General features: G+C 49.1%; 3 protein-coding genes across 7 annotated transcripts in view; 1 reads left to right on the forward strand and 2 right to left on the reverse strand.

The window, feature by feature from the left end:
• LOC115531574 (glucagon receptor-like) overlaps window positions 1-61 on the reverse strand; it is a 7,605-nt gene extending 7,544 nt beyond the window's left edge. Inside the window, exon 1 of the mRNA XM_030340926.1 lies at window positions 1-61. This exon is cut by the window's left edge and continues 11 nt beyond it. Within this exon, the coding sequence (XP_030196786.1) occupies window positions 1-61 (61 nt within the window).
• Window positions 62-2,883: 2,822 nt separating this feature from the next.
• On the forward strand, window positions 2,884-11,166 carry cluap1 (clusterin associated protein 1). Of its 3 annotated transcripts, XM_030339745.1 has the most exons (14): window positions 2,884-3,005; window positions 3,651-3,705; window positions 3,899-4,010; window positions 4,431-4,515; window positions 4,892-5,071; window positions 6,179-6,274; window positions 6,873-6,956; window positions 7,277-7,410; window positions 8,438-8,579; window positions 8,941-9,013; window positions 9,114-9,239; window positions 9,492-9,544; window positions 9,806-9,868; window positions 10,711-11,166. In XM_030339745.1, exons 2-14 carry the CDS (start codon window positions 3,684-3,686, stop codon window positions 10,876-10,878), a joined length of 1,338 nt encoding a protein of 445 aa, XP_030195605.1. In that variant the 5' UTR covers window positions 2,884-3,005; window positions 3,651-3,683; the 3' UTR covers window positions 10,879-11,166. The 3 variants fall into 3 exon arrangements, with proteins under 3 accessions (XP_030195605.1, XP_030195604.1, XP_030195606.1); XM_030339744.1 differs by having other exon boundaries at window positions 9,806-11,166; XM_030339746.1 differs by lacking the exon at window positions 9,806-9,868.
• A 391-nt stretch (window positions 11,167-11,557) lies between these two features.
• nlrc3 (NLR family, CARD domain containing 3) overlaps window positions 11,558-12,500 on the reverse strand; it is a 13,856-nt gene continuing 12,913 nt past the window's right edge. For all 3 annotated transcript variants that reach the window (XM_030339739.1, XM_030339740.1, XM_030339738.1), the window contains 2 exons: window positions 12,466-12,500; window positions 11,558-12,250 (listed from right to left, as the gene is read on the reverse strand). The exon at window positions 12,466-12,500 is cut by the window's right edge and continues 49 nt beyond it. In XM_030339739.1, the coding sequence (XP_030195599.1) occupies window positions 12,160-12,250; window positions 12,466-12,500 (126 nt within the window). In that variant the 3' untranslated portion in view covers window positions 11,558-12,159. The remainder of the gene's footprint in view (window positions 12,251-12,465) is intronic.

Consider the following 12,500-nt stretch of genomic DNA (forward strand, 5'->3'; position numbering starts at 1 on the left):
TGAGGAGGAGCAGGAGGATCAGTTGTCCTGAGCCACGTCTCCAGGTGAACACTTGACACATCATGCTCTGTTCTGCTGAGAAGAGATGGTGAGATGCAAGAGAACATCTCTACTAGAACACTAGAGAACATCTATTTTGAGGCGATACCTAAGAAAGTGTTACACAGTGAATTTACTACATACATTTGTTTTGTGTGTTGTTTTACTTCTTGTTGAGCTGTCTTGCTCCGTGCTCTCATCAATCTGTAAAGCGACCTTGAGTGTTAGAAAGGCGCTATATAAGATGCACTTATTATTATTATTATTATTATTGCATATCATGGAGGAACAGGCTTCTGGCTCTAGGATGCCACAGACCATCCTGAGACAACATGGGCAGGTGGGGCTTCACTACAACAACAGCAATTACACCATGCGCTCCCCTCACGGGCAGGGCTAGGGGTCGCAGGGGGTTGTTTCTTGATGTTGTACCAGCTGAGCGAAAACAGGCGGCTGCGTTCCGTGACATGTTATCTGACGCAAGGTCATGGAGCTTAATGTCATGGCAACGGAGTGCCGCAGAACCTCGCTCTTTCCAGACGTCACTTTGAGACGTCACTTCGATTCAGGAGGAGGGGGGGGGGGGGGGGGGTGAGAGGCAGAGGTGTGAAAATGTCATTCTGTACGGATTGGTCATGTTATTTCACCCAGCCACGCAAAACCCCCCCTGACCCCTGTCCTATACGAGGAGCGGAGGAAGGAGGCTCTAGAGAAACACTGTATTTTTTTTATATTAAAGGTTGGGTATGGGATTTGCGAAACGCCAGCAGATTATGAAAATACATAAATACACAAAACTGAAATGGTCCTACCCCCTCTCCTTCAACGCTGACTCTGACTCCACCCATTCCAAGTACATGGACGCGCAATCATGCACGAGCACGCGAACACAGATGCGAGAGAGCGAGCCATTAGCTAGCTCCAGTAGCTAACGCAGAATAACAACAAACAGAAGCTTGCTCTGGGTCACGAGCTTTGAGTACGTGCACGAAGGGGTCACACGGGGAGCGGGAGCGCAGTACGACCGTTTGATTGACGTACTTACTGTCCAATGCCACTCGGTGGGTCTGGAAATCATTGGCTGGAGTTTTTCGAGCCCTGCCCGTTCCACAGATGATTGACTTGTTTAATTTCCATGACAGTACTTCTAACTCAGTGGCTGTAAGTGGGTTATGATAACGATTTCAAGTAATTTTGCAAAAATGGCCAAAAAAGAGTATTCCCTACCCAACCTTTAAATTGGAATAACAACTCATGGTGCATGAAGAAGGTTTGGACTCTCTGGGGTTTGTGTCGAGACCCCGCGGTCATACATTATCCTTCTTCCGCCGGATCTTTTTGAGGAAAGATGAACTTTAATAAATGTACATTTGGGACTCAAACCTGGTATGATCCGGGCTCTTGGATCACTCCTGCTGTTTTATTACATCAAGATGAAATATTGGAATTCAGAACCTGCAGGCCTTCATATGTTAATAATAACCATACCAATTGTAAACATAATCATCATCCTTCAGCCTGATTAGTGAAATTAAAATGATATAGCCCGCACACAGCCTATATGAAGACCCACATGTATGGCTATATAAGCCTACAGGCCTTCATATAAGCTATATATATAATACAGCAGATGATCTGTCATTCACCTCCTCGTTCTCATAGCCACGTCTCATCACGTAGGCCTACCCCAGCGTGCAGGCTGTGCCGTCGGCACCAACAGACGGAGCGGCAGGGGAGCGGCAAGGGAGCGGCAGGGGAGCGGCAGAATGCGGCAGCTCGGTTCTTTCAACCAACCTTTCCTCCCCACTAATTTCTTTCACCGCTTTTTTTATATTATTAGGCTAAGGCTGTCATCATATACTCTATGGTATTCATCTTCCTTTATATTGTTGATGATATAATGTTCAGACTTTAGACTAGAGAGTCAAAATCCAACTGGAGTCCAGGAAACTGTTTATCACGTATCAATACACGTTGATACTTACTTTCACGCGTTGAAAGAATTTTATCTAAAATCGGTTATTCTTCTGAGCGTAAAAAATGAAAAAATCACCTCGGAACAACTTTCCGTTTTCACCATCTAACCTTGGACTTTCAAAATAAAGTGACCCTTCCAAACCCAGATCCGCCTCCATAAATCATGCAAATCCTAAAATAATGTCTTTGCTTTTGCGTCTTTGTCCTAATGAGTTGCGCTCCAAATTAAGTTGCGCTCCGGCGCGCGACATCACATGACCCGTTATATTCCCAGGATAAAATCAACATAAGTGGTGCCTACGAAAAACCAAAACACCGTCAACTGCCTTAAACATGCTCTTTAAATAAATGCATTTTCCAAAAATAACAGATTGCCCTTACTGTAAAAGTGCGAGGATCCTGCAGGGGCGACGCACGCGGCTCCGCTCTGCTCAGCTCGCGCGCTACAATAGAACCAGACGGGCAGCGCTGTAAACAGCACAGCACTGTAACTAGTTTTACAAAACACCGACACTACAAACACGAATTGAACCCAGAAAGAACACAGTAATAGACGTACTCTGATTGCCATACACGGATTTATTTTCTTGTCGTATTACTTTTTATGTTATTTATTGTATTACTACCTGTTCTCTTCTTTATGCTTTGACACCCGTTTTATTGCTGGGATTTATAAACGGTGCCTATATCTTGTTGTATATCTTTAAAGTGCTTTCTATACCTAAACAGGACCGGCACATATATATGACGGTACAATAGACTGATTTAAAAGCTCCAAACTGTGTATATTTGCAGATGAACAAATTGCGCATGTTTTTTAATTGACTGGCATCGCGGTTCGTATTCTCCTCAGGATTGTCCTTTAATGCTTCCGTACGGCTGGCTTCCATAGTGACGGATAAAACAACCCAAACTAAACCCACTAAACCACACAACACTAGATTACCCACATGTAACTCCACAAGCCCGTTCCTTCCATATTCTGACAAGTGAGTGGATGCTTCGTGACTATCTCGTTAGTTTGCAATGTAAAACGGATGATTATTTTAAATATAAAGCGGTTTGAGGGCGATGCTAACTGGCTAGCGTTAGCACCTGGGCTGTATCTGGGTTGTTTATTTGTGTATCTCTCAAGTTTCACTCTGATGACAATTGGCATTTCTCAGTCGAAAAGCTAATTCATTGCTCGACATCCCAGTGTTGTGCAACATTAAGGTGGTTAAAGCTGGAATAACACCGCAAACGAATGGCCTATAAATGAAATAGCCCACATTTGACTTTTATTTGTGTTACTAATCTATTTTCTAAAAACTGTTTATGCCATCATTGTTTGTGACGTTATATTTGCCAACTATGGTAATGTTATTATTACTACGTAAAAGACAGATCCTCTCCCTCTTCCTTTTGCCTACTAATCTACTGCCAACTAACGGTCAGTGTGTCGTTATAGACATGTCATTACACATATTTACCTCCTAACTATCCCTGGTAGGACGGATTCCTCTTTTGTTTTCCCCTCAAGGTTTTTCCCTGTGGCTTTATCCTTTACCTCTAGGACATAGGGTTTAGGGGTGTCGTATGATGTGGGCCCTGATATAAGGGCTGTACTAATGAATTCGACTGGACCCTTTTAGGTTGGAGGAGACTTTGCACAGCAGGGAGCCATCATGTCCTTCAGAGACTTAAGAAGTAAGACATTTTGAATCTAGTCATTTTGTTCCGGTGCTATAAACGGTACTTGGTATTATTCTTGGTTCCATTTTGGTTTTAAATGCTAACTGGATGTTGGGAGCGTACTCCAACCCAACTAGCGTTCAGAACCAAGATGGCTGCCAGTTGAATAAGGTCAACTGATGGAGTCTGTCCCCTCCCGTCTCTCAAGACTTCACTGAGATGATGCGGGCGCTGGGATACCCCCGGCTGGTCTCCATGGAGAACTTCCGGACCCCCAACTTCGGTCTGGTAGCGGAGATCCTCATCTGGCTTGTGAAGAGGTGAGTCGTCTATCTGGAGAACTACATGTTAGTATTATAGTACAGTAAATACACTAGATAATATGATTATACAGTACCCTACATACTACATAGTCAATATACAGCTTGTAGCGGTTATAAAGACCTAGCCCGGGTCTAAGGGAAGACATGGACTGGGTCTCATACCAGACCTGGACCGGGTCTAAGGGAAGACATGGACTGGGTCTCATACCAGACCTGGACCGGGTCTAAGGGAAGACATGGACTGGGTCTCATACCAGACCTGGACCGGGTCTAAGGGAAGACATGGACTGGGTCTCATACCAGACCTTGAATGGGGCCCATACCGGATCTGGACTGATCTTTGAGAAGAACTGGACCGGTACTCATACCAGACTTGGACCTGGTCCCAAACTAGACTAACCCTCTCTCTCTCTGTAGCTACGAGCCCCAGATGGACCTGCCCAGTGACGTGGAAACAGAGTCGGACCGGGTCTTCTTCATCAAGGCTGTGGCCCAGTTCATGGTGAGGTCATCTCTTCCCTTTAGCCCTACTCTCTGGCATTCTCTTGCCATCCTAAACATTATCCTAAACATTAGGATGGCAAGAGTTAAGCCTTTATTATGTTGACAAAGGATAGTGAGTAACATAAGCCACAATGCAGCCCGTGTGGCATTTGCTTCTACAATGATGCTACAGTATTGCCTACTGCTAACGGGCCAACTGTTGTGCGGTTATGCTAACAGGCTAAGTGTTGCGTTCACAGCAGGCTATGTGGTGTTGCTAACAGGCTAAGTGTTGCGTTCACAACAGGCTATGTGGTATTGCTAACAGGCTAAGTGTTGCGTTCACAGCAGGCTATGTGGTGTTGCTAACAGGCTAAGTGTTGCGTTGCCATCAGGCTACCAAGGCCCACATCCGGCTGAACACCAAGCGCCTGTACCAGGCGGAGGGCTACGCGGTCAAGGAGCTGCTGAAGATCAGCTCGGTGCTCTACAACGCCATGAAGACCAAGGAGCTGAGCGGCCAGGAGGCGGGCCAGGAGGAGAGCAGCCGGTTCAAGTTTGACCTGGGCTCCAGGGTGAGCACCCACCACCTCGCTCCCGCCCTCCCGACGCCCCAGACGCGGTCTCGGCCGCGTTGGTTCACACCCACGTCACCGTGCCACTAGTCCCGAACGTCTGCCACTCTGAGCAAGTGAGACGGTGCAGTGCCTTCAGGAAACTGAAGACAAGATTCTCATTGGCTGTCAGCACTGTCAGTCACAGGCTGTCAGTCACGGGCTGTGATTGACAGGCTGTGACTGACAGGCTGTGACTGACAGTGTGTTTACTTGGCTGTTTACTTAGCTCTGGTGTGATGCTAAGGGTTGTCCTAGAAATGATACATATTTAGGTAATCCATTTTCTTAACGTTTGTTTCACTCGGTTATCTGCGTCACATTATGTGAGGCGGAGACAACAGACTGAGTGCCGGTCTTTCATCCCATTCAACAGGCTCTGCCTCTCACGTGTATATCCTGCCTACTTGACAGGCGGCACATGTCTCCGGGATACTCGAGGGGTATGAGATGCTGTGTTGCCATGGAAACCACATGTTCACAGCCACAAATACAAAGACCCTTAAATACCTAGACCTCCAATCCCTGAATCGAATCAATGGGCTTTAAGAGGAACCCATTATACATTAGACTAGTTTAGAGGTATACAATTTCTCCTTGTTTACGGTGACATCAGCAGCGACAGCACGATGGCTATAAATGTCGTTCCCTTGGCCTAGAAAGCGCGCCGATCTACCGGGACCAGACATAACCCTCTGGCCCACGCCTCCATACAGCCGCTGTTTATAGGTGTTTCAGACGCATCATATTATACCCCATCTCTCTCTCTCTCACACATACACACACGCACACACACTCAGTCACACACTGCGTCTCTATTTTACATGCACAACATATGCACACGTTTAAATATGTACACACACATTCAGACATCCAAACAGTTCAAACGTCCCCTGATTCATGCATTCACACACACACACACCTTGTGTCAATCGTTCGTCTAACCAATGTGTCCGAAACTGAAGGCAGCATTCATCACTGCGAGTCTGTGTGTGTATGTGTGTGTGTGTGTGTGTGTGTGTGTGTGTGTGTGTGTGTGTGTGTGTGTGTGTGTGTTTGTGTGTGTAGGTGTCTGAACTAAAGGAGGCACGACGATTGGCGTCTGAGATTACAGCTAAGGGGGCGTCGCTCTACGACCTCCTGGGTGAGGAGGCGGAGCTACGCGTGAGTCGAACCCACCTCACACTGCGTTCCGGACGCAAGGGGCCGACACCTGTTCCTTTTCCCTCAAACCTCCACCAGACCTCGAGACGTTCCCAAACACTCCCCGAGCTTGGGTCGCCCTGGTGTATATACCGACGCTACACCGGTTCAGGGAGTGCTTAAACTAAAGGTCCGTCTTTAAAGTCACGCCCACATGGTTAGAGATGACTACAGACTGCAGACGAGGAACACGGTGTCCCATAACGAGTTGAAAACACAACATCTACCTCACAGTATACATCCCACCTCATATACTGTACAGGATCTGCCCCACTATAGACACATTGTATATACTTTACAATATCTGCTACACTTTATGTACACACCGTATATACTGTACGATATCTCGTGCACTATAAATTATCACTATATATTCGGTAGAATATGTACTGAATGATGGTCATTTATGTGCATGAAATACATAGGGTTGCGGGGTTATGAACAGGGTTACGAACAGGGGCTCTGAGTTTGGTTATGCGTTGGGGTTAAGGGTTAAGCGAAGCTGGTTATGGGATAGGGACCACATGCCTTTGCTCAAGCCTCTCCTCTGCCCCTGCAGGAACGGCGAGCCGCAGCCATCGCAAGACCGCTGGAGATCAACGAGACGGAGAAGGCCCTGAGAGCTGCCATCAAGGAGGTCCAGGTGGGTCCTAGGAGGAGGTTCTAGAAGGAGGTCCTAGGAGGAGGTTCTAGAAGGAGGTTCTAGGAGGAGGTTCTAGGAGGAGGTCCTAGGAGGAGGTTCTAGGAGGAGGTCCTAGGAGGAGGTTCTAGGAGGAGGTCCTAGGAGGAGGTTCTAGAAGGAGGTTGTAGGAGATGGTTTATTAGGAGCTTCTAGAAGGAGTTTCTACGGGAGGGTTTTAGCAGGAGGGACTAGGCTTCAGCAGGAGAGTTCTGTTGAGGATAACCCAACGTTTGTGTGTGTTGTCTGGTGTGTGTCTGTGTGTGTGTGTTTGTACTCACCAGGGCAGTGTGGAGAACAGCAAGGAGATGCTGGGGAACGTGGCCTCGGATGAGGTCAGTCTGGAGGGCAAGATCGAGAAGAAGAGGCAGGACCTGGAGAGGAACCGGAAGAGACTGCAGACCTTGCAGAGTGTGAGGTTAGACATACACACACAACGCACTGCAGTACACTTCAGTACACTGCACAAACATAAACACACAGTAAGTCCACATATTCATGTGGGGGCTGCATTTTTTCAAATATGCCGCACTTTCACCTCATAAATTGCAGATCTCCACTCAAAATATGCATGATTTCATAATCCTCGCATTTTCGTTTAAAAAAAGTCACATATATCTTGGCAGAAAGTTAAAAACTGTTGCGTTTATTCACACAAGATCAGCCATTTCCCCCTGTTGCCATGGGAACGTTATGAAGTGACGTAATTACGCGATGTGAACGTCATCGAAAAGCTGCATTTTTTCGCAAGTTCCTGCAGTTTCTGCAAGTTCCCGCAATTTCATCGCATAAAATTGCATAAATATTTTTTAATATATTATTAGCATATTCAAGGATTTTTGGCCGCAACAATCTCAAAAAACGCCGCATTTTTCTGGAGGGACTGGTTAGTTAGTCTCTCTCACCATCTCCCCCCAACTCTCTTAATTTTCCTAATTTCTCCCTCCTGTCTCTCTCCCTCCTGTCTCTCTCCCTCCTGTCTCTCCCTCCTGTCTCTCTCTCTCCTGTCTCTCCCTCCTGTCTCTCTCCCTCCTGTCTCTCCCTCTTGTCTCTCTCCCTCCTGTCTCTCCCTCCTGTCTCTCTCCCTCCTGTCTCTCTCCCTCCTGTCTCTCCCTCCTGTCTCTCTCCCTCCTGTCTCTCTCTCTCTCCCTCCTGTCTCTCCCTCCTGTCTCTCTCCCTCCTGTCTCTCCCTCCTGTCTCTCTCCCTCCTGTCTCTCTCTCTCTCTCTCCCTCCTGTCTCTCTCTCTCTCTCTCTCCCTCCTGTCTCTCTCCCTCCTGTCTCTCTCCCTCCTGTCTCTCTCTCTCTCTCTCTCTCCTGTCTCTCTCCCTCCTGTCTCTCTCCCTCATGTTTCTCTCTCCTGTCTCTCTCTCACCTGTCTCTCCCTCCTGTCTCTCTCTCCTGTCCCTCTCCCTCCTGTCTCTCTCCCTCCTGTCTCTCCCTCCAGGCCGTCCTTCATGGACGAGTACGACAGGATGGAGGTCGATCTCCAGAAGCTCTATGAGACGTACGTGGAGAAGTTCAGGAACCTCAGCTTCCTGGAGGCCCAGCTGGACGACTACCACCGCCTGGAGCAGGACCGCCTGGAGGTACCCCCCCTGACCTCTAACCCTGACCCCCCAACCCTGACCCCCACAACCCTGACCCCCAACCCTGACCCCCACAACCCTGACCCCCAACCCTGACCCCCCAACCCTGACCCCCCAACCGTGACCCCCCAACCCTGACTCAACGACCATGACCCGAACTTACCTTAATTAACCGGATCCAAGCAGCCCTTTGTGTGTGTGTGTGTGTGTGTGTGTGTGTGTGTGTGTGTGTGTGTGTGTGTGTGTGTGTGTGTGTGTGGGATTGTTAGATGTGTATAACTAAGTTTGTGTGTATGTGGGTGGGTTTGTTAGATGTGTATAACTAAGTGTGTGTGTGTGTGTGTGTGTGTGTGTGTAACAGGAAGCTGAGAACACCCTGAGGACCATTCAGCTGAAACTACGAGAGGAGGAGAGGAAGTTGATCAGGAGTGGCTGTAAGACACACGACGCAAAACACCCACAAACACAAACACCTCGGCAGGCTGTCGTTCCGCCGGGCAGCGCGTGACCCTGATGTCCTCTCCTGTGGGACAGTGAAGGACGGCGACTCGGACATGGAGATCCTGGACGACGAGGGGTCCGACAGCGACATCGACGACTGCAGACCCCCTAAACCACGGCCCGCCAAGCCACGAGCCGAGAGGAGTCCCGCAGAAGAAGGTTACCACCCCAAACACAAACCAAGCACCCCAAACTCCGACCAGCTGGGGGGTCCCCCAGCGGTGTCAACTGGGAACAGTAAACCTACCTCTAACAGATGCTTATTAGCATCGCTTATCACGAAGACGACAGGAAGTCGGGTCACAACGGTCTTCCTCACTCCTAGTCATCGTTAGCAGTCTCATTCAGTAGTCTTCGTCAGTAAGCACAGAGTTTGTGAGGAAGAGCGCTAATGTCTGATTTCCCCGACAGGGAGGGGCGGGGCTCATTACGTGGGGACCATGCAGGGCGGCGACAGTGAGGAGGTGAGTTCACCGGCCTCTGATGGAGCGCTAGTTATATCATCACGGTCTGACACCTCCTGCTAAACACATCCTCTACACTGTCCCCCAACGCTCTCTCAATCTCTCCCTCTCTCCCCCACCTCCTTCTTATCCATCTCTTCCCGTCTCCCCCTCCCCCTTTGTACGTTCCCTGTACCCCTTTCTCTGTCGTCCTCCACCTCCTCTCCGCCCCACTTGTCTTTTATTTAACACCGTTCTGCTCTCTCCGTCTCCTGCTCAAAGCGGGGCAGCGCTCCGGCTGAGCGCTCGTTGGGTCGCGGCCGCCCGCGAAGAAGAGGAGGAGAGGTTTGTTCAGTCAGGGCCAGGACTCCGTCACCCTTAGGATCTACACCTGTAGCTCCTTGTCCTCCACCCTTAGGATCCACTCCTGTAGTCCCTGGTCCTCCACCCTTAGGGAGCACCCCTGTAGCCCCTGGTCCTCCACCCTTAGGAAGCACACCTGTAGTCCCTGGTCCTCCACCCTTAGGAAGCACACCTGTAGTCCCTGGTCCTCCACCCTTAGGAAGCACACCTGTAGCCCCTGGTCCTCCACCCTTAGGGAGCACCCCTGTAGCCCCTGGTCCTCCACCCTTAGGAAGCACACCTGTAGCCCCTGGTCCTCCACCCTTAGGATCTACACCTGTAGTCCCTGGTCCTCCACCCTTAGGATCTACACCTGTAGTCCCTGGTCCTCCACCCTTAGGATCTACACCTGTAGCCCCTGGTCCTGCACCCTTAGGATCTACACCTGTAGCTCCTTGTCCTCCACCCTTAGGATCCACACCTGTAGCCCCTGGTCCTCCACCCTTAGGGAGCACACCTGTAGCCCCTGGTCCTGCTCCCCTCCCATAGGTTCCAGCCCTCCACCCTTCAGTTACGACTGTAGGAAGTAAGAGTGCTTACTTGACAGGCAGACCCAACGTAGGACCCCTTCTAGACAGTATGTCAACTAGCACAGGCTTCATGGCCCCCCGTGTCAGAGAAGCATGTCCCATGAGGCCGTGCACCGATAGGACAACAGAGCAGAGGGGCATCCGTCAACCTAGGGACAAAGGTCAGAGGTCGCGGGTTGAAGGTGGTCTTCCACCAGCTCGGTTCCCCCAGACCCCCCCCCGTCTCTAAGCGTGGGCTCTCCGCTCCCCCTGCAGACGGAGGAGGACTTTGACGTGGAGGAGGAAGACGAGGAGGAGGAGGACGAGGAGGAGGCCAACGAGGAGCTGGACGATGATGTCAGTCTAGAGGGCCCCGCCCCCTCCAGGCCCTCCAGGGGGGGAGGGGGGAGCCCCCAGCTGCTCGAGAGCGACAACGACTTCTGAGTGCATTATTGTGTACTCGTATGTTCCAACTGTATACATGTTTACAGCACGCACACCGAGACAGCGATCAGAGCTCCGGTCAGGGGCCAGAGACCCAGCTTTACATAATGCTTCAAAATGTTACATGTTACATCTCTGAATGCGTTCAGCTTCATAGTTTCATACTTCTCCTCATGTGTTCATGTCGACGGTTTGTACACTTAACGCGTTCATATTTATGGTTTTATGAACGTAATCCTTTTCTGTAGCCACATTTCAACTAAAATAAACAACCTGCTGTTTCTCTTACTTTCTGCATCACCTCGTGTAACATCGTGTTAGTTTAGCGTAGCACCCTGGTAGCTCTTAAGCCCAAAGCACACGCCCGTGTCGGGAGAAACATAAAATAATGATTTAGAATTTACCTTATTGGGTATAAAATAGAGCCACGCTACATTCTCTAAGTGATTTTGAAGTAGTAAAGACAAATCACTGTCATGGTGACGGAGACATCAACCCATCACCAGAAATCCTGGTCCTCATGGGAGCAGACCTCAGACCATCAAACACCTCACTCCATCAAACACGTACACCGTGACCAGGTGCTAAAGAAGTACACGTTGACCAGACCTTCAGGCCTTTAGAACGTGGACCAGAACTTCAACAAGTTCCCCTTTACCAGAAATCCAAGATGTACACGTTGACATTCAACTACAATGACTCATTTTATTGTTAAATTGTATAGAGGAAAAAAACAAGGTAATATATTACATTATCAGAACAATGTACAAATATTATATCTATACATATGAATCTATCTCCGCATACATTGTGCTACCATGGACACGGTCATAACTAGTCTGTAACGCTACATTGTGCAGCTCCAGCCACATGACAAATTAATCGGTACATTATGAATAGATGATATCATGTGGTTACTAACGGGTTGATATAACCTGTCGATCGGCTGGGGCACGGACATTTCGACAGGGTACAATATAGTCACCGATGTGTGGGCAGTTTGTATAATACTGACGCCAGGAGATTGCTACCGTCTCCTTGTCCTGGCAGTTCCTGCTTGAGAGTGGAATGCATTAGTAGTCCATGTATTCGAGAGATACCAAATATTTAAAGATACCAGGTACTGGCGTGTCATTCACATGCTATTGTTGACCAATTACAGAAAAGTTTGACTCTTCCAACCGGGCACCCTGGGACGGTAACTGTCCATTTAGTAAATACAAGTGGTGGAACACGAAACTGCTGGGATGGGGCTGATCTGGTTGCTACGGTTACCAGCTGTCAGATCATCACCACACAGTCTGGAGAGTTGGTCCTGATGGTATCAGAGATGACCTTCGCCCCCGACTCCCCGATGCCGTTTCCCTGCAAACTATGCACACACACATACACGCACGCACACACACACACACGCACACACACACACACACACACACACACACACACAAACATACAGAAATGTGTTAGCCTAGCACCCTACAGAATTCCGATTCAGGGCCAGTGTGGAGGAGGAGGAGGTGGATCAGTGGCTGTGAAGAGGAGGAGGTGGAGTGAGGAGGAAGGGGAGGAAGAGTTGAGGAGACTCACTTGATGTAGGTGAGTTGGTGGTTGGCTCTCAGGGC

Source organism: Gadus morhua, chromosome 18 (assembly GCF_902167405.1).
Source record: "Gadus morhua chromosome 18, gadMor3.0, whole genome shotgun sequence".
Classification (NCBI taxonomy): Eukaryota; Metazoa; Chordata; class Actinopteri; order Gadiformes; family Gadidae; genus Gadus; species Gadus morhua.